Source organism: Rhinolophus sinicus, linkage group LG05 (assembly GCF_036562045.2).
Source record: "Rhinolophus sinicus isolate RSC01 linkage group LG05, ASM3656204v1, whole genome shotgun sequence".
In the NCBI taxonomy this organism is placed as follows: domain Eukaryota; kingdom Metazoa; phylum Chordata; class Mammalia; order Chiroptera; family Rhinolophidae; genus Rhinolophus; species Rhinolophus sinicus.
In genome coordinates this window covers 171824069-171851733 of record NC_133755.1, presented here as the reverse complement: position 1 = coordinate 171851733, position 27665 = coordinate 171824069, and the positions used below count along the sequence as shown (strand labels likewise).

Sequence of the window (27665 nt, the reverse complement as noted above, 5' to 3'; positions counted from 1 at the left end):
GAGCCTGCCCAGTCTCCCTAAAATTATTTGCTACTGATTTGACAGTCAAAAGGTCAGCAGTTGTGATCTTTTTTAAAGTCGATGGAAAAGGAGCCGGTGGAATGTCCTCACTGAACTGCATCACTTCCTTCCTGGGACCATCAGGGCACCTCCCCAGCCTTTCAAGATAGGTTCTGCTCAAAAGGTCAACCTGGCGGTGGAAACCTCAGGAAAAGTTAGCGGCCAGTGCAGCTCATCTCCTCGCTGGGGCTCTCGGCCATTTCTTTCTTCCTCGACCCCCGGGAGGTGAACCCCGTGGAAAGGCTCGCCAAGAGGGTGGGTCACAGCAGGGGCTTTGCTGCTGCGGAGAAACGCCAGAGGCCGTGCATCTCCAGGAGGTACGGGAAGCCTGCGAGAGAGACTCCAGGCCCCCGCCCCCGGCTCTTCCACAGACCAGCGCATCCTGGAGCCTGGCGCGGGGCGTGGGGAGCCGGCAGGGGAGGGGTGTGGCGGCCTAGAGGTAGTGCCCGGCCCCTGCTGGGGGACTGAACCGGCCACCCGACCTTCCCCTGGGAAAGGAGCAGTACTGCGGGGGGTGGGGGGAGCAGGAGGCCTAGAACTCCGGGGTGCAGCGGGGAGGAGGACCCGTTTGCCGAGGGGAGGGAAGAATCGCTGAGCAGCTGGACGCGGGAGTGAAAGAGTGTGCGGGCGAGCCCGGGGGAGCGCGGCTGCGGATGGGCCGCCGGCTGAGAGCCAGCCGGGCTTGTTGTACTCTGTAACCAGGGCGGCCCGGCTCCCCGCAGCGCAACCGCGCGGGGGCTCCGGGAGACCGCCGCCAGCGGTTCGCTCGCGGCACTGCCTGGAACCTGTGCGAGCCGGAGCCGGAGAGATAGAGAGAGAGAAGGTAAAAGGGAAGGAGGGAGGGTGAAGCAGGGGAGAGAGAACGAGAATGTGGGTGCAAGCCGAACAAATTACAGACGCATTGTAAGCAAGTTTGTAGTTGCATACTCTGGTTGTGAGTGCTTAATGGGAGGGAGGGGGCAGTGATGGTGATGGTGGCATGTGTACGCGTGGTACTCTTGGATGAGGGGATACGGAGGTGGGCAGCGCGCTCCTGGCAGCTTGTACGTAGCTATCCCTATTAATATCCCTCTCCTCTGGCTTGTCATTTCCGCTTGTGGCACGTCCCTTGGGCTCCAATGGTGCAGAAGCAAAAGGCAGCCACCCTCTTATTGTGATGGTCGGCACTGTTGCTACTATCAGATGGGAGATGTCGGGCGTTGAACACATTCTAGGAGCCTCCCTTCCTCCAACCCCACTATTTTAGGAAGGGCTGGGGGGAGGGGAAGGGGATTAGGTAGCACAGCACAGGGCTGGAAGCTTGAGCGGAGGCCGGGGCTTCAGACTCTCCTCAGCTGTCACCTAGCAAAAGCTTCCAGGCGGAGGAGCTTACGCTAGAGGGCAAGATAACTTTCATCTCCTTTCCAGAAAGACACGTTTCAGACAGCGATTTTGCTTTGCTACCGGAGGAGTTCTGTGAAACGGTGCTTCACAGGGTGGCAGGTGCACGGTGAAGGGCAGGAAGAATACTGCGAAATAAAGCAGGCGGCAGCTGCAAAGCAAAGAAAACCCTTTGGGTTCCTTGTGCTGCTTGGGTAACAGCATGGATGCTACAAGTTCAGGACCTCTTCCATAAACAGAGTCAGGTCCAGCCCAGCGAGAAACCAGCTGTGAAATCGACCTTAGCATCCTGGAATCCTGGAATGTTCATTTCTGAGCTTTGCAGTTTGGGGGTGGGCGTGGGGGCGCGGGGGAGACGTGGAGTACCTGCAGTTTTTCTGTGAACGTTAAGAAAGTTCAAATGAATGATTCTCCTTTTTAGTGCCTGTTGTTTTCTTCATCTGAGAGCCACTGTCCTAAAAGAAAGCATTTGTATACAGAAGCCAGACCTCCAAGAGAAAGTGTAATAATTTTCCATTAAACAGAGGTTGTTAATGTGGCCCACATCTGCATAAAATGCTGATTTAATCATGAGTCATGAGGATGGTTCTTTGGGAGGCTTGCTGTTCCCCAAGATGAAAAAGATTAGTGGTACAGATAAAACGTTCCTGACATCACCAGAACAGTGTAATAAAACACGTATCTAATTTTGTGTGTGTTTTGAATCTGTTCATTACTTTGTGGCAAATGTAGAATAAAAAGTACCATATCAAGGCTAACTTAATATATTTCATGCAGAAGATAAAGCCACATCTTGACTGACTCAGATAATATTGTTAGCCTTGGAATATACGTGTTCAGCCTTGTACATTACAGCCTCCTTTTTGTCTTTCCTAACTAATGCTTTTTCACAGTGGTTTATTCCTGCCATCATTGCCCTCGTATAAAGAGTTCTTTTCAAATGATTCCTTCCTAAAGGAGCAGGGATCTGGGAAAGGTAGTTTACCACTGAAAAAATTTCCAGAATTGCTTATGTTAAATGTGTAAGTTGCTACCCTAGGATCTACTCTCTGGTAATTATGCAACAGCTCTTGGAAATAAGAGGAGGTGTAAACGAAACTGGATGTAAGAGGCCCATGACTGGGCTAGGTTGGTAGAATTTTCTTGGGTGGCTCCAGCCCTAGATGTTGCAGCCACACCCTGTGGCCTGAAGGTGACAAGCATGTAGAAAGGAGCTAAGACGCCCCTGTGAGGAAACCTGCATTTCTCCTTCTCTTCATTTTATTAAAAGTGTCCATCCTGTCAGACTAATCCAACCAGACCTCATGGTTGGCAAGAAGTGCAATACTATGTAACCAAGTTGGGAGGCAGGTAGCTGATATGTTTGGGCATGATTAAGGCTTCAAGTTCACCAAAAATAGTTGAATTTAACATTTAGTATCTTTCATACCAGTCAGCTCTGTACTTTGTCTTTTGATTACTTGTTCATATTTGTAGACCAATTCTTATTTGTTACCCTGTATAATTCATAATAGTGAATAATTACCAGCACTATTCACTGGTACCCCATACATATACATTAGGAGTATATTTATATTAACTCCAAGATGTCCCTCTTCTTCCCTTTAGCCATCCTCCATCTTTCTACACTTTAGCCATCTTAATTATTTTTAAATTAGTTAGTACTATTATTAAAGGGTGACTAGAGAAAAACAATAATTAAATTTACAATTAGACACTTATGTGACTTATTCCAGCAAAGGGTTTAGATAGAAGGGGGTCAAAATGTATTAATTGGCTTTTAAATTTTTGTTTAATAGATTTTAATAGGAGTGCTCTTCTTGGGAATATTTAGCCATCTGATTAAGTAATCTCCATGCTTCATATTTATATTCTAGCAAAGTACCATGAATCAGTTCATGTTTGAGGGTGTCAGTTCATCTTTTTCAGTTAGAAATGAGCCATATCATCTCTGATTGTTGCACAGTTTGGAATTTTCTGCTGGAGCTTATTCATACCAAACCATTTAGTTGCATTGCTTTAAGATGTGCTCCTGTGGCCTAGGAGTGTTTCTTCTAGTGTTTTTCTGAGTGTATTCTTTTTTTAGGAGCACAAACAAGAAAGCTGCTGCAGTAGCCAGTTGTCTACTCTGCTTGGAGACTGGGAATGCTGTGTTGTGATGATTCAGTCCTGTGCTTTTCACAGGTGTTGGTGTTAAGATGAGTATATTGTTCAGAAGGGAGAATCCCAAGTAGCAGATAGTCTAAACTCCCTCTGTATCCTGCACAATAAATGCAGCAGATGGTTATTGACTGGGCATCCAGCTTGTTTCCACAGTATTCTAGGTTTCCGCATTACAATACTCACTCTACTTTGTAGTCATATATATATATATATATAATCATCTCCCCCTTTGGTACATCAGCTCTAAGGGGGGCTTATCTGTCTTATTCACTGCTACTTACTCACTACTATTGTCAAATAGTGGCTCAATGCATTTTGGCTGTGTTAAATAATAAATACGGAATCTTACCGCTCTGCTAGGTGTGGTACTTAGCCTCATTGTAATCTTAGTTCCTTCCCCTGGAAGGATTTGGAGATGGTGCTGGGACTGCTAATTGAAACACAACCCACCAATGCCTACTGAATTCCCTCTTTCCATCCCAATATTGTTCCCCCCCCTCCCTCCTGTACTCCCCCCCCCCCACAATATTCTTTCGAATTTCCCTGGGACTAGTGATCTCTTTGATGGTGCTGGACCTACTTCTGATGTTCGGGTTCTATAAGCCATGCCCACAACCAGAACACTGCTAGGTAATTAGTCAGTTCAAGGAGTGAACCTCCCGATCGCAGAACCTTATGCCAGTAGTTGTTTTAGGTGTTACTTGTGCTGCCATTGGAACTAGAAAGCACACTTGAGAGCATCTCTTCATTGTAGGCTAGTCTATCATATTGCAGGTGGAGAAATCAAGGCCAGTGGAAGGAAAATGGGAACCAGCTAATTAAAGAAACTACTACAGGCCAAACAATCTGCTAGGAAAGTTATGTATTGATGGTTTTAAATTTAATTTACACAGGATAAAATTGAACGTATTAGCACAAAATTGCTTCACTTCACAAATGAAGAAGCAAGTGCTCTGAAAAGTTCACTTTTCTTAAGTTCCCATGGACAGAAAGAGACAGAATAGGACGCAACCCCATGTCTTCCTTAGTCCACGGCGCGTGCATTTTCTGGTATCTTACTCCCCGTGACAGGTAGTTGTTGAGGACCTCCATACATAGGAGCAGTTCCAAATCACCCAGCCAAGTCTAGAACTCATATCTTCTAATTCCCATTCTCCTTTTATTATCTTTGTTTTATTAATATGAAATTTCTCATGAAATCATATGTCTTCTTAAAGTATCAGTAAAAAACGCTATCATAATTTCACAAAAGAGGAAATATGTGTACACATGCAAAATATGTTATCTATGTCTAAAGAAGGAAGGATATTGCACTAACTTCTTTTGCAGTGGGGAGGAAGTGGTGTTCTGGGGGTTGTCTCATCGAGCCAAAGTATTATGAACTTGATTCAATAAAACAAAAATATGTATTGAGAATTAGGATGTGCTCAGGGATATACTTGGTATCATTGGATGGGACGTCAATGCAATAAAACAAATGTACAATCTCTATGGCTACAAAGCATTCCCAGTCTAGCTAAGACAAAAAATGTCTTAGAGTGAGATGAGACTAATAATGGTGACAAATATAAAACAAGTCATACTTAGAGTAGTATAGACAACAAGTGCTGGAGGAATTGAGGGAAAATAATGCGGAATGTGTGGTGGTATGTTTAGAAATGGCTAAAAGAGGGTGTGGGCCCCGGGCTCGGTATTTAGGGATCCTTTGGATTTGTTCCGCTGAGAGTGTGTGTCAGAGGGGCTCTGTAATGGTGCAGTGAAGAATTGTTCAGCAAGGATATGAAGATTTGAAGTGAAAAGTTTGAGAAATAAAACATACTCACCCTGTCTACTACTGAGCTCGGTTGATGGCACCGTGTCCTATACAACCTTAAGTCAGAATCCTGAGAGTGGTCAGAGATACCCCTGACTGCCCCACTTCCCACTTCCTATTGGCCCTTCCAGACCAGTCACCAAGTTCTGCATATTTTGCCTCCCGAAGGTTTTTTGAATTTTACCCTCCACTCACTATACAGTTTTAGTCTCTTGCCATATCCCACCCGGACTTCTGAGATACCTTCTAACTGATCTTCCTGAATCTTCTAGTCTTGTCTTCCTCAGATATGCCCTTCAAAACTGTAGCTAAAATAATCTAAGTCACTTCCAGCTTAAAATCTCTTAGTCATTTCCCGTAATTCTCTAGGAGACAAGAGAATTAGGACCAAGCTTCTGAACATAGACATGGGGCCCTAACCATCTGGCTGCTAACTCCTTCTTCAATCTCAGGTCTAGAATGTCACCCCGTAGAGTTCTTCACTTGGTAGTTCTATATAGAATCTAACATCTAACTCTTGGCAGTTCCACACAGAATCATGTTGTTTCTTAGCATCCATACCTTTGTGCGAGCTATTCATTCTGCCTGGAATGTGCCTTTCATATTTTTCACCTGACTAACTCTAACTCATTTACCAAGGCCCAGTTCAGGACATTCTCCAGAATCTCCAGGTTGGTTTAGTGCCCATTCTTTGTATCCCCCATCTCTATATTTGCACTGACCCATGATATTGTTATATTATCTTTTCTGTATTGTATCTTCCACTGTGTTTTAAGCTCGTCAAAAAATAAAGTCTATGTCATATTCATATTAGTACCCCCAGCATTGAGCTCTGACACTCAGAATGTATTAGTTATACTGTAGAAGTAAGACTGGATATATAAGCTGACATTGGACACAGCATAGAAATTCTGAGTTTAATGTGGTATCAAAAGAGGGAGGGAGGAAAATGGGAGGGAGAGAGATAGATATTTCAGGATTAACCTATTGTGTAACATGAATGTGAGCTAGAAGAGGGTAGAAACATGGTGATTTTTAATGCAGTGACTTACAAAAATCACTTTTAATCCCATAATTCTTTTTTTTAAAGATTTTATTGGGGAAGGGGAACAGGACTTTATTGCGGAACAGTGTGTATTTCCAGGACTTTTTTCCAAGTCAAGTTGTTGTCCTTTCAATCTTAGTTGTGGAGGGTGCCGTTCAGCTTCAAGTTGTTGTCCTTTCAGTCTTAGTTGTGGAAGGTGCAGCTCAGCACCAGGTCCAGTTGCCATTGCTAGTTGCAGGGGGCACAGCCCACCATCCCTTGTGGGAGTCGAACTGGCAAACTTGTGGTTGAGAGGACGCACTCCAACCAACTGAGCCATCCGGGAGCTCAGTGGCAGCTCAGCTCAAGGTGCCGTGTTCAATCTTAGTTGCAGGGGGTGCTGCCCACCATCCCTTGCGGGACTCGAGGAGTTGAACCAGCAACCTTGTGGTTGAGAGCCCACTGGCCCATGTGGGAATCGAACTGGCAGCCTTCGGAGTTAGGAGCACAGAGCTCCAACCACCGGAGCCACCGGCTGGCCCCCTAATCCCATAATTCTTGATTGATGGTGGGGGCCCTGTCTTAATCATCTGTGAACTCCAGTGCTGAGCAGGGCCTGGTGTGGAGGAGTGGAATTAAAATGACTTCCTTCCTTTGTAGATGGATGGATGGATGGATGGATGGATGGATGGATGGATGGATGGGTGGATGATAGATAGATAGATAGATAGATAGATAGATAGATAGATAGATAGATAGGCAAATTTCAGAAAATTATATTCTTGCATTTGGAGAACTAACTTTCTGACAGCTTAGAGCTATTTGTAATATCCCTCAGGCATTTCTCATTGTCTATTAGTCTTCAAATTAAGGTAGCTTTTGTGTGTGGGCAGGTGGAATGTTTTTCCCCAGGAGATGAAGGCTGCTACTGGGCACATGATTACAGCACAGCTCTAGGCCTTGATGCATGACAGACCTCCCCATGGGTCATTATTTCTCCTCTGAGAATCACTTGGAGGGCCACCCACTGAGAGTCCCCTCTCCAGCCCAGAAGCTGCCACATATTGGGTCTTACTTCTAGTAGGTACCCTTGCAAGTAATTTAGAGAAGTCTGCCTCTGCCTTCTTACCAATTAATGCTATTCACTGCACCTGCCCTGGGGTCCTAACTTCATAAGTGGCCAGTACACCCTTTCTTGCCCCAATACACCTTTTTGATGCTTTTTAACACAGAGTGGGAGCAGTGTGCAATGTTTTCAAAATGGTAGTCTGAAAAAGATACTACCATCAACTTTGTATTTATACATTCTAATCAGAAACCATTATATACTAGTATTAACAATGACATCTTAAAATCAATTGTAATTTGTAATTTACTACTTAGCCAATTCCTTCATAAATAATTCTGTTGGTGTGACCATACATTCAGCTTTTAATATCATTTTTGATAACACTCTTACACTCCTCTTATTTTCTTTTTTCCTTTTGGGAGGTAGACCATTCCACGTATGTGTGTTGTGCTTTCATCAGAGTTTTGCTTTTATCATTCTTCCCTGCATCCCCACCCCATTCTTTTACTGCACCTTTCTTCATCAGAACCCAGAGATGGGTGTGAACTGTAATAACATATCACTGTCACATAGGTCCCCTTAGTTTGGCCTATTGGTTAAGTTTCTTTCTGTGGGTGCATCTTGCACCCTCCTCTTCTTTCTGTCATTAATGATCCTACTGTGTTTCCCTGAAAATAAGACCTAGCTGGACCATCAGCTCTAATGCGTCTTTTGGAGCAAAAATTAATATAAGACTCAGTCTTATTTTAATATAAGACTGGGTCTTTAGTATGCTATAATGTAATATAATACAATATAATATAAATATAATATAATATCAGGTATAATATAATATAATATATAATATAAGACCGAGTCCTATATTAATTTTTGCTCCAAAAGACGCATTAGAGCTGACGGTTCGACTAGGTTTTATTTTCGGGGAAACACAGTATTTGTGGCAAGATCTTCTCTTCAGCTAAACCTAGGGTTAGGAAATCCTTATTCAAAGTCTTGACATGTCTCAATGTCAAGATTTCATCAACTGCTTTCTTATCTCTTTTCCCCCTCCCCCAGTCCATAAGGATGAACTAAACTTGACCAAAGCAGAGAATTCAGGAAGAGGTTAGAAAGAAAATGCTTGTCTGCTTAACCCGTTCTTAGCCCAGCCTTACAACTTAGAGTCTTTCTGTATGGGGAAGAATAAAGCTAACTCAAATACATTCTGTCTTCTAAAAATCAGAATATTTGAAACTCAAAGTTTTAGAATGAAGTAGTTTTACATTTATATGTTTTAATTCATTGAATTTTTATTAGGAGCTAAGATTTGATCTCATTCCTGGAAAGTGTACAAGCAAAACAGCGCAACATGTGTGCAGAGCAGGGTAACACAGCATAAGTAAGAGAACCTGTGAGTATTGAGAAATAGACTCAGTGTTTTGGGTGTAAGTACTTTCACTTTCATAGATGAATGGAGAAAGTTTGTAGTTTAAAAAGAAAACATGGACTAAAAGTGAACATTTCTTCTTTTAGCAACCGATTTTATTGTATAAGTCTCGGGTATATATTTATTATCTATCAATTGTCCTAAGAAATGCCTAGTATTTGCGTAGTACTTTATAAGTACTTTTAACATTAATAGTTTCACTTGGTAATAAATCATCTATTTAAAGTAAATAGAAATACTTCTTCTTTTAGCACTGTGGTGAGCTAGATACAATATATATATATATATATATATATATATATATATATATATATATATATATATATATATATATTATATAGTACCTTTTCTGTTTGGTTTTCAGGTTCCTGAGTTCATTGAAGAGGATAGTCTTAAACCAAAAGAAGACAAAGCGCAGGCGGTTCCATCTTTGGGAGGGCCATCTCTTGGCTCACTGCTGCAAGTGCCTGGGATCTGTTTTTGACTCCAGAGATCAAGTTCAAATATGTTTTCTAGAGTGGCCTAGTGCTGCACTGCCTTGGTTGAGAAGTCTCTGGTGCTGGTTTTATACTACAGGAAAGACCATGGCAACCTCCAGGACAGCCTCTCGGGCGCCTCGGGACATTGCCAACGTGATGCAAAGGCTGCAAGGTAAGGGACAAACGTCAGTCTTTTTTTTTTTAATACACTTGAAATACCAATTTACTTCAGAATCTTTTCAATTTGCTTGCCTTTTTATGCAGTTTTATGAAACTACAACAAGGAAGAGCAAAACAATGTCTTTTATCTCAGAGTTTTCAAACTAGTCCATGCTATTTTAAGATTCTGTTTTCTTTATGTAGAAACAAAGAAAAAAAAATCAAAGACAAAGCTCTTGTTTTGGTTTTGTGTCTATGTAGTGTGACCTGAATGGTTATTCCATGTCCAGTGGGAATTCAGAGTTATCGCCAAACTGTCCTTCAAAAACCAATGACAATACAACACTGTGACAGTGCCCTGATAAGGTTATCATGACAATGGTGGACAAATAACTATATGCTCTTGTCAAATAAGTAAATCAGTGGCTTACTTATCCCAACAAGAAAGCCCTTAGAGACATAGAAAGTCTTTAAGCAAAATGAGGCAAAGAGGCCCTAAGGGGTGAAATGATGTGACAAGATTAATGGTTAGTGACAGAGTATGGACTGGAACCACACCCCTAAACAGTGCTCTTGCTCTAAAAGCAAACTGTGTTTTAGAAGACAATTAACTGTGAAATGCTATGGCAACTCATAAATGAATTCCTGTCACTTGTCTTTATACACACACACACACACACACACACACACACACACACACGCCTTGAACCATAAAAATATTGCTTCTCTGTCATAATCCCCATACCACTTCTCCCTGGCTTCAAATGTATATCTTTGGGATATAAAAATATCCAAATCACTGTGTCTAATGGGAATTAACAGAGATGTGTTCTGGTCTTTGTCAAAAGAGCTTAAACATAATGCTATAGTTTGGGCTTTAGGTTTTCTAGATTCTCCAGCAAGTGATCAGTGTGGTTTTGTACCACAGCCATCATATTAATCTGTCACAACCCTACTTCTCTTGCTTACAGTGGATTGGATGTACATGGCAGTAATTTCCAGTTAAGTACTACTCTTGATTTTCAGATACAGACAAAACTCTTAAATCTGGATATTTATAGCCGAGGACATGCTCCCAGCTTAGAAAAATCAGGAGATGAGTGGACCTGGGAGTTTGTCCACCTGACCCGAAACCACTGATTTGAAGCCCTTGCAGTCACGTGAGCCCCACTCATGTTTATCTGCCTGGGCAGATGTGTTGTGCAAGGGGTGCTTGTTTCACATTTATTGTTGAAAGATCCCACTTGAAATGCCCAAAAGAGCCTGCTTAGACAAAAAAATAGATCCTTGCTGAATATGCTGCGTACTCTTAAACCTCCTCCACAGGCTGGAAAGCCTTTGATTGGATCTGCCCAGTGCCAGGGAGCTCCAGTTTAAATTGTGCATCTTTCCTTGGGGAGGTGGAACACTGACCTTGGAGTTCCGTGCCTCTGTGTCTGTCTTGGCTGTTTGCCTGGGTACAAATTACTGAAACATTTTGTGCTTCAGTGACCTCATTTACAGAGTGATGGAAAGGAAACCTACAGGTCCCTTGCAAAACTGTGGGGAAGATAATTAGGTAATAACGCAGGTTTTCCTTGGAGTCTATTAAATGCGAAAATTCTCTGGATGAGACATATATTGAAATAAAGGGAAATGCTAAAGAGTAAATTTGAAAAAAAAAAAAACTTAATTCAGAATCAGATTATGGTCCTGCAAACCCTTTGTTTTTTATTCTTATTTTTCTTTGAATGACAATTCTTTCATTAAGGTGATGGTTGGGGTGAAAGCAGAGGAAAGAATACTGATGCTCAGTGTTTTATTTCATATATCGTGTATTCTTCCCTCTGCTTTCACCCCAACCATCACCTTAATGAAAGAATTGTCATATATATATATATAGTGGTAGATGTATAATTGGTTTTTATTGCGAGGTATCTGGAGTGGGGAGAAGCAGTGGAGGACCCCCACACCCATCCCACACTCGGCCTGGGACAGTGGCTGTCCTATTACCCACCTATGCGTTTAGGAATGCAACTTGCAAAATCTAGGCTGTTCTCACCCTCCTTAGCCCTCTCAGGACTGTTGTCATGCTCAGTGACATAATAGCTGAAAGGTGCTTAAAAAACTATAAACACTGATATGGTGAGCTCTTCAAATAGTCATGGAAGAAAAGTGGCTGAGAAGGCACAGGCCTGATAATTTGCTGCAAGTTTTTCTAGTCATGCCGATTTGGGGAAGATATTCTGAGCTGTGTAAAACTAGTAATTTTATTACATAATGAAGAGACTCTCCTGACTGTATTCATTAATTATTTTTATCTTTATCATAAAAGAAAGCGTTATAACGTGTCACAAGGGTACCTGACAAATTTAGAATAAACCTTACAATTGAGAAGACGATAAAATTCCCGAGCATTAGATATTTATCATTAGCTTTTAACATCAACTCCTTCGTACATATAGTGGTTTATTCATGGCCACAAAATGTAAGGCCTGCACTGCCACGGGATGCAACATACATAGCCTGCATCAGTGAAAGCCAAACAAAAAGGCTGGGAGTAAAGGGAATTTGGCGGGTATGTCTGTTAACGCACTGACCTGCTGGGTTAACTGCTGATTCAGCGGGGAGGGTGCATGTCTCCCCCTCCTCTTGGTTCTCATTGTGCATCGTACTGATGCTTTGAACTGCAGCAAGAGTCCACTCTCTGGACAGATGAGACCTGGCTTCTGTCAAGGGTACTTAGTAATCCTGCTTGTCTGCTGGAACCTCCAAAGGTGACCAAGTTCCTAATAAACGCAGGGTTACGTTATTGCCCGGATAATTAAGACAAATAAACTTATTTGAGGGAAAATAATTTTCGATTAACTTAAAGGTTGCTATTTTCAAAGTTCAAATCCTTAAGAACATTCTTCTAGAATTTACTTTTCTTTGCCTGGATAGATAATCCGAGTAACAAGTATTTTTACCCCTTCTTGGGTTTTATTGTCATATCAGGTCCATGTATCACTAATAAAAAGCACATAGCTTTGAATAATGGCAACTTGGCCTTTACTCTCTATCTTATTTAGTTTACAACCCTAATTGGTGACTGTTTTTCTGTTTTTGATTTTTTTATTTGTAGTGCTAGGAAATTAAAGCACACACACAGATTGCTACATAATTGAGCTGCTACTGTAGCCGTTCAATATTTCACCTTTGCCAATATTTGTGCTTATCTGAGCATAATGTTTAGGCTGGGATCCTGAATTATGGATGAGCAGACAGACTGCAGTGCAGTTTCATTTGATCTTAAGAATAATGAATGTTTCTGTAACTTTCATCAATTTAAATATAACCTTAAAGGCAAATACAGGACAATAGTATAATACAAGGGTATTAAAATTTTAAATGCACATAACTAGAATACGCATTTTCTACCCTTAAAGGCCAAAGAGAGCCATTTAACAGATGGCTTATGGAGCCACTTTATAGTCACATCTGAAAAAATGAATGCCTGAACTCTTCAGATTATAATTTTTTTTAAGGTAGTGACAAGAGTTTAAAGGCTCTTTGTAATTTTTCATACCGTGTTTCCCTGAAAATATGACCTAGCTGGACAATCAGCTCTACTGCATCTTTTGGAGCAAAAATTAATATAAGACCTGTTATTATATTATATTATATTATATTATATTATATTATATTATATTATACTATATAGACCGAGTCTTACAGTAAAACAAGACCAGGTATTATATTAATTATATTATATTATGTTATGTTATGTTACGTTACGTTATGTTACGTTACATTACATTACATTATATTATGTTATGTTATATTATATGACCCAGTCTTATATTATAGTAAAATAAGACCGGGTCTTATATGAATTTTTCCTTGGAGCTGATTGTCTGGCCAGGTCTTATTTTCGGGGAAACCCGGTAGTGCTTCTACATAACATTTGCCTAAAAATGATTTGTTGACTGACTTTTATGAGATCTATTTTTTTCATTTGAAGATAACCTACTAAACTTTAAGGATTTTTAAATTCACGTATCAGTGTTGGTTATTGTAAGACATGGTGGCATCAGTGTAATCTTCTAGAGCAAGTGGTCAATTGCAGAGAAGATTCAAATGGGCGGGTTACGGTGTCATATAGAGATGGAGGAATGAAAAAGGAGGAAAATTGACTGCAAGGTCACACTTCAATTTGTAAAACTTGTGAATAAATTCAAAGAGAAACGAAAGAGAAAAAGAGAAACATTTACTCTTGGAGTTGTAGCTATGAAATTTGCAAACTGATCAGTGAAACATAATCATAACCTCCCCTAAAAATTTTAAACTTTTTGCTTTAACATAGTATTTCCAGAAATCCATAACACTGTAAAAGAAAACCTCAGAGTAGCCAAAAATTTGACTGAAAAATAGAATAACTAATAGTAAATAATTAATGAAAATGCAATTTTCTTTTAGTTTAACACCAAATAAGCATTAGGAAAGGGTTTGCCATCTTGTGGCAAACGATTCTCATTTCTTATAGTGCCTAGATAAAGTTTTATAGTTTATTACTCTTACTTAATGACTCTTCTTATTAAACCACAAAACAATGACAAAAATCCATTTATTGTATTCAGGCTGAACTTCTCCTTTTGGTTTAATCTCTTTCTTTCTACAATACTTGTTGTGTGACAGTATCTCGAATTTAAATACAACACAGTGGTCAACAGAAAATGATGATCATGTATTTATATTTTGGAACATCATAGTTAAATATTTGATGAATAAATGGGTCAATCACAATCTCTAAATTAATGAATTGAAGATGAAATTAGTTAAGACGCAAAAGCAAAGGGAGAAACCAGTTAAATTGGATATCCTACTTTGTTTACTCTCTTTGAAAAATAATTTTACCTGAATGTTTAAATTCAAAATTGATTTTTGACCACAAAATTACTTGAAAGATACACATCCAGTCTGAACGGGTGACTGTGTTGACTTTTCATATGTATGTATTGTTTTTGTAACTATAATGCTTTAAATGCATTTTTTCCCTTCATACAGTATATTATATGAACTCTTTTCAGTGTATCAAAGAGTTTACATTTGTCTAATGCCCTATCCTCCAGCCCCTTCTGTTTGCAGAGCCATTTTATCCAACATGCATTATGGAGAAAGTGCCTGAGGCCTTCAGGATCTTTAAGGGTCTGCAAAAATATTGGCTCTCAAAGAGAAAAAGAAAATTGCTAAATCTGAATTAACAAAGGTTTACAAATGCTAAAATTATGTCAACAGGTAAAGTGTAAATCACATTAATTCAAAGGTTACATGTATTTAATATGGAGAGTGGGTACCCTTGGTTGCACTTGCTATATTGTGTGGCAGGCCTCTAAAAGTAAGAGGGTCTCATCTACCACCTTCCTCCCCCCTTACCCTCTGCTAACCACTAAACTATTGTCTGCATCTATGAGTTTTTTTCTTTGTTTGTCTTGTTCCTTTGTTGCTTTCAGTTTTATATCCCAATATCAGTGAAATTGGGGTCAAGTATATGGTGACAGAAGGAGAATTGACTCTGGGTGGTGAACACACACAATGTGATATATAGATGATGTATTACAGAATTGTACACCTGAAACCTATGTAACTTCATTAACCATTGTCACCCCAATAAACTTTAATTTAAAGAAAAAGAAATAAACATACAAAAATAAAAAGTAAATAAATTAATTAATTAAATTTAGAGGGTGTAAGGCCTACAAATAAACATACAGCATTCTTACACATTGTCTCCAAATTCATTTCTTTTAACAAACTACTTTAATTTTGTCTCTCTTATGATGAAAACCTTCCTTTACTCTTGACCTCCCTGATAAAATCCCCACTTCTTGGCTTGACTTCCCTATTCTGACTCCATCTTAATTATCTAGCATTTGTCTCCTCTTGCTCCCCTACCTAACCCTAGATATCTGCCTAATGACACTACTGGCAGTGCCCTGGAGATGACCTGACTCTTCTGTCTCCTTCTGGGGCACTTTCAGGAATGAGCTCTATTGAATGTTTCTAACACTCCACTTACCTTCAAGACCCAACTTAAATACTGCCTCCTCAATGAAGGCTTTCTTGCCGATATAATCGGAAGTTCTCTCCTTTCTGTCTAACTTCCTTTAGCACTTAATAGCCCTGTTATGACAGTCACTTAGTATTGCTTTGTATTATGTTACATCTCTGTGTCTACTCCACCCACTCTGAGTATAAACACATTGAAAGTGGAAATTGGGTCAAATTCACATCAATGCCCTACATACTGACAAACATAGTGCATTTTACAATGCGGATACTTCGTACATTTTATAATGTGGATACTTTGTTGAATGAATATAATACATTTAATATGATATAGATTTTCAATGGTAGAAGCCAGGAGACCAGAAGAGAGATCATTTTGACAAGAGATAAGAGTGACTTGGACTAGATATTAAACAGTGGATAGGGAGAGAAATGGTAAAAATCTAAATGTATTTTCAAAGTAAAGCTAAAATAATTAGCTCATGGATCAGATGTGGTGTATGAGAGAGAAGAATGGAAGTTGGCCCTTTCATTCTTCATTTTGAAATGAGAAAAGATGAAAGACTGTTGGAAACAGAGTTGAGGAGGAAAATCAAGAGCTTTTTGGGGGCATGTTACATTTTAGATGCCTGGTGAACATCCAAACATCCAAAAAAGTGATTGAGTCTATACTCGTATGACTGTAAGACCGAAGGAGAGGCCCAGCTGGAAAAAAAACATGTGGGAATCCTAAGTACACAGTATTTAAAGCTGTGGGATTGGTTGACACCACCTAGGAAACAGGACAGATAGGAAAGAGAGGAGGTTTGAGAAGTAGAATGTGCAACACTGGAGGTGGGAGCATGAGGCATGTCCCACATAGGAGACCAAGAAGCTGTGGCTTCTGTGGGAAGAAGAAAGAAGAGAAAAGGAAGATCTGGAAGCCAAGGGAAGAAAGAGTTCAAGGAGGGAGTGATTAATTGTATCAATACTAACGTTCTTTTTATCTTCATGTTTCTAAGTGTTTATAGTATACTTGTATTAAGATTATGGGTTTTTTTTAATATATAAATATCAGGCCTGCATGTGCATATAGTTCAAAATCATTTCTGGGCGAATACAAGAATAGAGAGTTGGAAGGTTCTTGGAAGTTAACTGGATAAGAGCAGTTCCTTAAGAATTTATTAACTATAATTCTGTACTTTATGAAGAGCCCAATCAAAGATGTATCCTAAGGATAAAAAGTCTCTCCCTCAGAACTTAATCAGTTCACCATGGAGTTGGGGGCCCCCCGCTGTGAACTGACAGGTGGTCCTCATGAGAATGGTGCTGCCATTGATGTCATTAGGGACACTTGTGTGTGACTGCTGCATCTCAGTGCCTTCCTTCCTTGGGCAACTCCTCCCCTCATAAATCTTTACTTGTACCACTTGACATTATTTTTCTAGATTTCTTTTTTTTATATATAACAAAACTAATAACATTTCCCTTGTGTTTTGGAAAAAATGTTTTTGGAGTCAGTGTCACCTATTTCCACTGCTTTGTTCATTGTTTAATTAGCTCCTCTAGGACACAGTTTCTTGAAAAGAAAATAGAAAGTATGACTTTATAGGTGTTTGGATTATCTGAAACATTGTGAGCACTCTTTCCATCAACACTAGGATGAAACCCTTCTCAAAAGTACTGTAACTGGAGAACTACATTGGCGTTTAGGAAAACTCTTTCACTGAGCTGGTGACTATTTAATCCGGCCTGTGTTGGATCAGACTTGGGGCCTTGGGTTATCCTCTGTAAGGAGGATGAAGACCACAGGTGCCCATGAACTTCAGTGTTCCATTACTGTGTAGTTTAGGTTAATAGATACCTTTATTGGGAAAAAATAATAGTAGACTTTAAATTTCATATGATAAATCCCTCACATAGTATCTTAAGAAACTTACAAAAACAATTCACATGCCAGGTCATTACAATATTTTTCTCTTTTCTTTCGAATTGGGGATGATGAGAATATTGACGCATTCTTTATGTGGTAATCACACCTAAATACATAGTGCCTGATTTTGTCTGATGCTCTGTATTTCAATTAAGCAAATATTAATCATAGGTATTCAGTTAATCATGTACTCATTTAAATAGTTGAGAAATTATCATATAAGAATATATGCAGGGCCGGCCTGGTGGCTCAGGCGGTTAGAGCTCCATGCTCCTAACTCCGAAGGCTGCCGGTTCGATTCCCACATGGGCCAGTGGGCTCTCAACCACAAGGTTGCCAGTTCAATTCCTCGATTCCCACAAGGGATCGTGGGCAGCGCCCCCTGCAACTAAGATTGAACACGGCACCTTGAGCTGACCTGCCTTGCAGATGGCTCAGTTGGTTGGAGCACGGGCTCTCAACCACAAGGTTGCCAGTTTGATTCCTCGAGTCCCACAAGAGGTGGTGGGCTGCGCCCCTTGCAACTAGAAAAAACGGCAACTGGACCTGTAGCTGAGCTGTGCCCTCCACAACTAAGATTGAAAGGACAACAACTTGACTTGGAAAAAAGGCCTGAAAAAACACACTGTTCCCCAATAAAGTCCTGTTCCCCTTCCCCAATAAAATCTTAAAAAAGAAAAAAAAAAAGAATATACGCAGTTTTTCCATAATGCTGCGGATGGGCAAATCATAATTTTCTGTTTGTTTCTACTCAAATAAATGAATGGAAATATCTGGGAGAAGATGATATTGGCAACTGCCTCAGCCAGGATCAGGGTCAAATGATTTACACAAGATTTTCAATTCCTTGATTTAGTGAAGTTTGCTTCAGTAGTTTTTAAATGGTTTCTATGGTAACTTATGCTCTTTTTCCCCATTGTTCACAATGACCTGTTGGACAAGAAACAAACAATTCCTTCCTCTACTGATATTAATCTTTCATGTTTAGTAAACACTGGTCTCCACCCAAGTTTAGAAAAACATGCTTACCTCGAGTTATATAGTCTATTCTTTTGCTTCCTTTTCCCCTACATTTGGCAGCAACATTGTCCATATAACACTTTGAATCCCTTGTATCTGTTTACTCTTTATTGTACTGTTGACTTATTTACTGATTTGGAAAGAATTTTGTGATTCTCAAGACTTGTCTTGTTTTTTCTGTTGTTGGTCTTATTGATGTATTTATTATTTTATGAGCCATAAGTTCATTTTGCCAAGAAATACACTAATTACATATTCATGGCCTATAGTTTTAGTTCCTCTGCTTTTCTGAGTGTTCTCACTCAGATTATCTCATTTTATCCAATTGTGGTTGGTGTATCTATTGATTCAATATTGAACAGAAAAATATGGAATTCTTACCCAGCAACCTGGGTGTTAAACTAGACTGTACCTGGATATTGTAACAAGAGAGATCTTTCAAAATACAACTCCCATTCTGTCTCTTTCCTTGTTACAATAAAGCATCATAGCATTCAAGATAAACTCTTTATGCACAGAGGATTTTTGTTGTCTGGCTCCTATTAATTTTCCTACCTTCCTTTCTGATCACCTTTCTTAGATTATGGTGTTCCAATCACCCTGAGCCTCTTCTAGTTCCCCTCAAGCTAACTTTGATCTGACTTCCATGTCTTTGCATGTTCTCTCCCCTCAGTGCCCTCCCTTCGCCCCTCCACTCCTTTCCTTTCTCTGTTGTATTTACCTGGGCTTCTTCTCAGGTCCAACACTCAACTTACTGTCTCCTCTGTGAAGGCTTTTCCAGTACCACCAGCCAAAGTCAAAGGATCCCTCATTTGTACTCTACTTTCAATGTGCTTCTATTACAGTATTGATTATTTCAATCTATACTGGTTTGTTTCTTTCTCTCCGTGTCCGATTAGAATGTTAGAACCTTGAGGGGAGACGTCTTGTATTATTCAGTTTTATCCAGTACTGAACAAAACCCTGACATTTCATAGCTACTCAGTTCATTCAGTTGTACATTCTTAACATTTAACAAATATTTTTTAAGCATCTACTGCGTACAAAGCAATTCCTCTGACTACAGATGTAAACATGATATAGAGAATTCCTATCCTCATGAGCTGTAGTCTACTGGAGTGACATGATAATGAACAAGGAATTTATAAACTGGGTGATAGATATGATGATGGGTAAATATATGTTTGGTGAATAAATTAAATTTCTACAAAAACATGCAGTTGTAATTAAGTAAATTGACCAGGATAGCAGACAGTTTAATGGTCTAAATTATTTCCATATGATCGTTTACTCTGCCTGTGTTAAAAACACCTTACTCTTACAAGCCCAGGTCTATAGTTTTATACAAGGTGGTATGGTTATTTAGATTGGAAGGGGACTTGTAGTTCATAATTTAATGTTCTTATTTTGCAGATGAAATAACAGAGCTCTACAGAAGTGAAGTGATAAGCCAAGGTCATAGGCAGATATCTGAGGAATTCTAGTCTCTGAGAGAATTGAGGGGTAACTTGATATTCACACACACGTGCATATTCTTTCAAGGTCATTCTTTTGCATACTGTCTAATGATCACTGGATAATTATTGCTAAGAGGCAAGACTGGCTATATAATTTTCAGGGCCCAACACAGGGTGACAATATGGTGTCCCCTGTTTAACAGTTCTTAAGGATAATGAACACGCAGCAGAGCATTAAGCCATATGTGGGGTCCCTCTGAGTGCAGGGCCCCGTGTAGCATGCAAGTCCTGCTCTTTCAGCTCTTTTCTAAGTTAAAAAGTCAGCACTGGTAGGAGATGAGACGTTGGAGGACTTGAGATCCTCAGGACTTCAAGGCCATCACAAGAGAAATAAAGAGGTAGAAAAGGACAAAGAGGAGGAGAAGAAGAAAAACATCTAAGAAAGCCATTCGCTATCTCAAAATTGTATCTGGAATCAATCTCGTATGAAAGGCACGCAAGAGGAGGGGTCTGTCCCATGCTCATCTCAACACCCTCTTGAGCAGACCCCTAAGGTAACCCTGAACACTAGAAGTGCTGAGTCCGTTGCTCTGTGGGTTCGACACCCTGGGGGCCTGGGAGCCTTCCCTTCTCTTTCTGTGTTCAACATAACATCACAAAAACAAATTCGTGGCCACTTAGGAAATTGCAGGTTGCCTGTACATTTCATCAAAAGGAGAGATCATTTTTAATATTAATTATTTAATATCTAGTTTTCCACTCAAAACCTTGAGGTCATACTGAATAATCATGATGAGAGGCTAGCAATTACTTTTCTTATTTCTGGATCTATCCATGCTAATTATATCCCTTTAATTCCTCTGTCCCTACAATTAGTAGCACTATAATCAAATTTGTAAGAAATAGGATGTACGCATACATCATACAAAAAGATTTGGTGGAAATTTCCATCTCTTGACTTTATTTTATTCAGTGAAGTTGTGAAAACCCCTAAAGAGTGCATTGCTTTTGTGTTTACAAGTCAAAAGGCATGAAAACATTTAGCTGTGAAAGCATTGCCAAGTTCATGAGTCTCAGAGAGTAAGAATCAGAAATTCTGAGGTCATTTCGCTTTCAAATGTTATGATATTTCTTCATTTACATAACTAAAGTGTCTGTTTTCCATGAAATACACATGTCTCACCTTTGTGATAAAATGGCTTCTTTTCAAAATAATAATTCCCTATCACAATAATAATCAGACAAATAATGAAGAAAGGTTATTTCTGATAATAATAATAACTATTATTATTATTATTATTATTATTATTATTATTAGTTTCAGGTGTACAAAACAATGTACTAGTTAGACATTTGTACCCCTCACAAAGTGATAACACCCCTGCCCCAATCTACTTCCCCTCTGACATCATATGTAGCTGTTATTGTTCCACTGACTCTATTCCTTATGCTGTACTCCACTTCCTGTATCTATATATATATATATTATATTTGACATTCCATGTTATTCAGCTTCAACTTCAAGTGTACACTGCAGTGGTCTGGCACCTACACTGTCCATGAATTAGTCTCCCTAATAAGACAAGTGTCCATCAGATACCCTATAAAATCTTTCAAATTAGTGTTTTGGATTTCTCTGGATAGATACCTTGGAGTGGAATTGCTGGGTCATTAGGTAGTTCCATTTTCAGATTTTTGAGATACCTCCATACTGATTTCCATAGCAGCTGCACCAATCTGCAATCCCACCAACAGTGCAGGAGGGTTCCCTTTTCTCCACATCCTCGCCAGCACCTGTTGTTTGTTGATTTATTGATGATAGCCATTCTGACTAGAGTGAGGTGGTATCTCATTGCGGTTTTTATTTGCATTTATCTAATAATTAGTTACGTTGAGCATTTTTTCATGTCTGTTTATCATCTGTATGTCCTCTTTAGAAAAATGTCTCTTCATATCCTCTGCCCATTTTTTAATTGGGTTGTTTGTTATTTTGATGTTGAGTTGAACAAGTGTCTTAATAAATTTTGGATATTAACCCCTTATTTCTGATTTATTTTCAAGCTTTGCCTATTTTCTTCTTTTGATACTTTGTACTTTTAAAAAGAATAGTTTCATGATGATATTTTGAGTTTTGGAGATACTTTTATAAGTTTAATATGATGACAGCAATAGTCCCATAAAACTTCACTAAATATCCGTAATATTTGGAAGATGGCTAGTTATATTAAAAATCCAACTTTAGCTGTTTAATGTTACCCATAAAAAAATTTGCAGTTTTTAGATTTCCTAGGTGACAATGAATAATTGAAATCTAAGTGTTCTGAAAGACTTATAGAATCCCATAATTTTTGAGAGAAAAATCTTAAAAGATCAACTTGCATAACTCTGATTTTTAAAGATGAACAATTGAGATTCCTAAAGATTAAATGACTTGTACAACGTTATACATTTAGTTGATGTAAAATAAAACTAGAACTTACATTATCCGACTCTCTTTAGAATTATGAAATTTTCGGGATTTTTCTCTTCATGGTAAAATTATATAAGCATTGCTTTCTTAGCTCTGTTCTGAGTTGAAAAGCAAGGTTGATAGTGTGTGCTTAGTTTATATAAAATTATTTGCTTTGTATTTACTTCTAATTAGAGCACTTATTACAAATAATTGGAGCTGTTGGGGGCATAGCCAATGTCTTTTCTGACTTTGCAGAATATGATAAATGTTCACTAAATATTTGTTGAATGGATGTCAGGTTAGTAAATTCACCTCCTCTACAGTGTGTTTTAAGGAGAGCTAGAGACATAAAAATGAGAGAGAGAGAGAGATAGAGAGAGAGAAATCTTTAGCTCATCACTTCACATTTTAACTATTGCTTCAGTAGGGCCGTTGTACAATTTTCTCCATAGGTATTGCTTACTTGCTGTAGTCACTTGAACTAGCAAATATTAACTATGAGGCTATCACTTAAAAAATAATACTGTTCGCAAGGACATGTTTTCTTCTGAAAACTTAGTCATACCAATGATTCGTTTCTGCATTTGTGTGATCTTTCGCTTGTGAAATTCAGTAATGAGTGGCAGTTCAGTCGATATTCCATTACTACAACAAATACAAATTGCGCACTTCCTATGTTCCAGATACTGTGTTAACCATAAAGGATCTAACCCTGAAACTGAAAGTGGTGTCCTGGCCCTTCAGGGACTTCAAAACTAGTGACCAGTCTGCAACCATGGCTGAAGAACTTTGCAATCAGTCAGTCTGGACAGGGGGCAGAAGACTCTTTGGAAATAGGTTGGGATTCCTCCTGGGCGAACACTAGGCAGCCCTAGGAGCTTCCCTGGCTTCTGCTAGCTTGTCTTCTGGCCCTTCCTCACATGAATTCTCACGCCAGGGAATTAGGCCACGTTCTGACAGAACTGCCAATGAGCGCCATTTTCTGCCCCACTCCAGAACAGGCCTTTGGGTTGTAGACAACAAACAAGTGGCTCCTTTCCTCTCAGGGCTCCCAGCCACAGGTTGTGAAGATGGAGGGTAGAAGGATGCACAATTCCTTCCTCACCAGGCATCCGTGGTGTATGTATGTCACAGAGTTTCCATGTGAACCTAGTCTTCATGATACTAGGGAAGCTGTCTTTCCTTCCACGTCCAAGACATTTAGGAATAGTAATTGTTAATTATTACTTTCCTGGAATTCATTTTTAACTTTCATTTTGGGAACGTATGGACTACTTGAATAACAGACTCTGCTTATTTTATTTAAAACCAAGCATTGCTCCAATGAACATATATAGCTCCAAGAATCCTTTTAAAAAATAAAAACCTTTTTAAATTTGTAAAAGCCCAAGCCTTAATGGCAACTATAAAATTGTCTTTAAACATCTGCATTTAGAAAAGTAAAATTGTTCCTATGCACCAAACTATAAAAAGAGTCTTTCTGCCTTGAAAGCTATGTGTGGTTTCCATCTGTAATTGGTTTTAATTAGCTCAGTTATTGATGCCTCAGAAATAGAGTTTTATAAGGGAAATGCTGAATCAGCCTTAAACACAGACCACTGGACTGAGTGCTGTAATGCTTTCCTTCTTGGTATAGTTGCTTCGGAACCAACTACACATTACTGTGGGCTTTTATATGTCTGATAAAGACTACTTCCTGTTATCCAAAATAGCTTCTAATGTGGGCCAGATTATTGATGCAGAACATTGGACACTCCCTGTACATTTCAAGGACAATCCGTACTTTGAAGTACCAAGTAGCTTTTGTTTTGGTTTAGGAGAGGATACATGAGTCCATTTCTTTATTTCTCCAGTGATTGTTATCTGTTTAATAATTTAACACAGAAAATGTGATGCCTAGAAAATATGGAGATTTTATCATTAGCTTTTTAGCCACATGAGCTAAAATAAATAAGTCCAAGTGGAAAACTAGTAAGATTTCTGTACTTGAAGGAAAAATAGTCTTCAAAACTATAGTGATTATTTTTAGCATTCTATCAGTGAGATTAACCAAAAATTAGATAGTTTTCTAAATGTTTTCCCCAAATTTAAGTAGCTTAATTCTTCCAGATTATACAATACTATGTTTCTTAAAATTCAACCAACATAGAAAAGTGTAAAGAACAAAGTCATAATCTTTCCAATACCACTACATAAATAGATGACATACATAGACAGTTGATAAATAAACAGTTGACAGATAAATAGATAAATAGACAGATAGATAATAGATAAATAAATAGTTGATAGATACTAAATAATAGATAGATAGATAGATAGATAGATAGATAGATAGATAGATAGATCGATAGATAGATGTTAGCATTATGGTGGATATGCTTTCAGGTGCTTTTCAATGTACATACTTATAAATGAGGAAAAATGGGTTTACACTATGAGTGCTGTTTTATTCTCTGCGAATGTTTTTAATGGAGCAATATATTGTACACAGCTTCACACATCAATAAATATAAGTCTATGATGGCTTTGAATGGTTGAGTAACATTCTATTTTAGATATGCGCCATTGATGGTTTAACTAATCCGCTCGTGTCTAGTTTTTCACTATTATAGATAAGATTGATAATCTTTTAACATAGGATGCTTTTCTTTCTATATCGAATTTTACTTTAAGAAACACAGACTAACTGACCATGAAATAGTTGATGCCTTTTAAGAATCAGTTTTATAATCATCTTAATGGACGAGTTTCCAAAAGAATAAGCTCGTGAAAGTCTAGTAATCATTATCAGTGACTTAAAAGTTTGAAGATAAGTTAGTATAAATTTCCCACTGTTATGGAATATTTTTAAAGGAAGTCACCAAACCTTTCCTGCAGATACAGTTAAACCATCTAACCCATCCACACTTACTGGAAAGGGAAATTCTGAGAGGAGAGTTATGTCAGGAGCTGATGCCTCCTTTCCTTTGATCAGGCTGATTCCCATGAGGCTAAAGGCAGAGCTGTCAGAAGCATTTCATTTAAAATGACACCAACATTTTTACAAAATAACACTGCCTGTGTTATAACAAAGCTCAATTTAGTCCTTGTATTGCAGAATATAACATTGAAATCAAGGATGCAAGTCAAAGAAATCTCTAACTCCGATATAATGTGTAGTCTATTGAGGTACTGGAATTTTATTTTCCTCTTCCTTGAATCACCCAGACAACTGTCTCAGCTCTCATTTCTATGTTGACAGTGGGAGTAAGAAGTTGTGAGAATTCATGAAAGTAATAGGCACCAAGATGCTGAAGTCTTGCCTCATGTCCCTGGCAATAATTATTTCACCTGCAGAGTAGTTATTGGTACTTTAGTCTGATATACACAGATCCTCTTCCCTGGCTGGCTCCTGCCAGGCCTCTGCTGCTGCCGCTTCTTCATTCTGACCTGTCTTGTATTTATTCCTATTTTGTTCCTCGCTCATGGTAAATGGCCACAAAGAAGGTGCCTCTCCCTCCAAGTTAGCTCGGATAGTAGGACTCACTTAGTCTCTGTCTCCTTCCTCCCTCCCTCCCTCCCATACGTCTCTCTCTCTCTCCCTGAGTAGTACCTACTCAAAACTTGATAGGTATTAACAAAAAAATAAAACAGCGCTGGGCCTGGCTTAGATCATGAGTAATCTTTATTACCTACTTGTTCCCCAAAGGATTGAAAATAACAAAAAATACACCCAGATGCAGTCTGTTTTTCAGTGATGATGTGAGTAATTTTGGCCTGTGGAATGTATCAATTAACACTGCCTTCCTTCTTCACTTAGTGCAGCTATGTCCCAGTTTTGCTCAAGCTGAGAGTTGAAGAAGTTGGGATGGTGCTGGAATGGAGACTGGGGAAGATCCACTAAGTGTCTTATCTCTAAGCCATTGAACACCAGAATTGGGCATCTATTGAAGGGGCAGAAGTACTGGACCAAAATGAGTGGGAATCGAGGGGAAAGACAATCCAGGACAAGGAGCAACTGGGTAGACAAACTGAGTGGCTGCTGAACACCTGAGATGAATTTCCAAAGCATGTGTAGCTTTCTACACACAGCCTGTGACTGACTGCAGAGGAGTCAGTACGGAATCAGTAAGGAGCAGATACCCCCCTCACTCATCTTCTAGGTGTTTTCACATTGCTAATGCTTAGATCTCATCATGCCAACCATTTCTCTCAGTGCTGTTTAAATTCTATTCCTACTGGAACTACTGCTCAATCTAGTGACTCTCAAATAATTTCAGATCATGATTTGTAATCTTTTCTGCAGGTGGCCAGCATGCCCCTCTGCCCACGGCTTGCACTTCATTTCTGCTCCTACAGCTATTCAGCAGGCTGTTTCCTGCTGGGTCCTTTGTCCATGTCCTGCTGCAGTTTTCTCATCTGGCCGAGGCTCTTGTCTTCCACTTGCATCATTTATCTCTCACCAGGGGTCTCAGTGACGTTGACTGTTGAAAGTCAACCTTAACCTATTGCTCTCTTTTCTTCAACCTGTCTAAAATGGATTGTTTAGCCCGTGGTTAAGGATGACTACCCAGTGAAAGAAACCCCAGTTTCTTCAGTTAACTCTGTTTCTCGCTAGGTCTTCTATTGGTCATGGTCTTGACAAGTGGCACCATCACCCATAAATCCTGTCTCTAGATAATCATCAAATGCTTGTCTTTTTCCTGTTTTTAGGCATTTAACTCCCTGTTGAACTTCTACCAATGTTCCTGCTTTTTGTATAAACGAGTACTCCCTAGCTTGGTGTAAATCATTAGAATATACCCTGTACTCAGGTCAATGAACAAGGCTTCCTTACATTAGACCTCTTCAGACCACCTCAGATCAATGTTATTCTCATTCTCAAGTTCTCTTTGGTGTCATCCTAGCTTTGGAAGGTGATCTTCCCAAATTTTCTGATTTTAGGCTTGTAAGGCTGTGGGAAAAAAAAAAAAAGAGAGAGAGGAATCATAGCATAGTTTCCATCAAGAGGAAAATTATTTGTCCATACCCTCACTGGGCATTTAGCTCCTTATTGAAATACCATTTGTGCCATGGCTATATATAAGTAAGAGCTTTTTAATTTCACGGTGCACAAATTTATATTCAGAATTTCTGAGAACTTTACAGATTACATTTTTTTTTCCTTTATGAAATAAAGAGCCATCTAGGGGAAAATTGTCTTCCAGTAATTCCAACTCCTTCCCATCTCTCAATTTTTCTGAAA

The 27665-nt window shown here is 39.2% G+C and overlaps 1 protein-coding gene across 1 annotated transcript in view; it reads left to right on the top strand.

The window, feature by feature from the left end:
- The first annotated feature begins 639 nt into the window (after positions 1 to 639).
- The window catches only part of SYNE1 (spectrin repeat containing nuclear envelope protein 1), a 390131-nt gene continuing 363105 nt past the window's right edge, over positions 640 to 27665 (top strand). Inside the window, exons 1-2 of the mRNA XM_074333963.1 lie at positions 640 to 883; positions 9300 to 9586. Coding sequence (XP_074190064.1) covers positions 9520 to 9586 — 67 coding nt within the window. The 5' untranslated portion in view covers positions 640 to 883; positions 9300 to 9519. The remainder of the gene's footprint in view (positions 884 to 9299; positions 9587 to 27665) is intronic.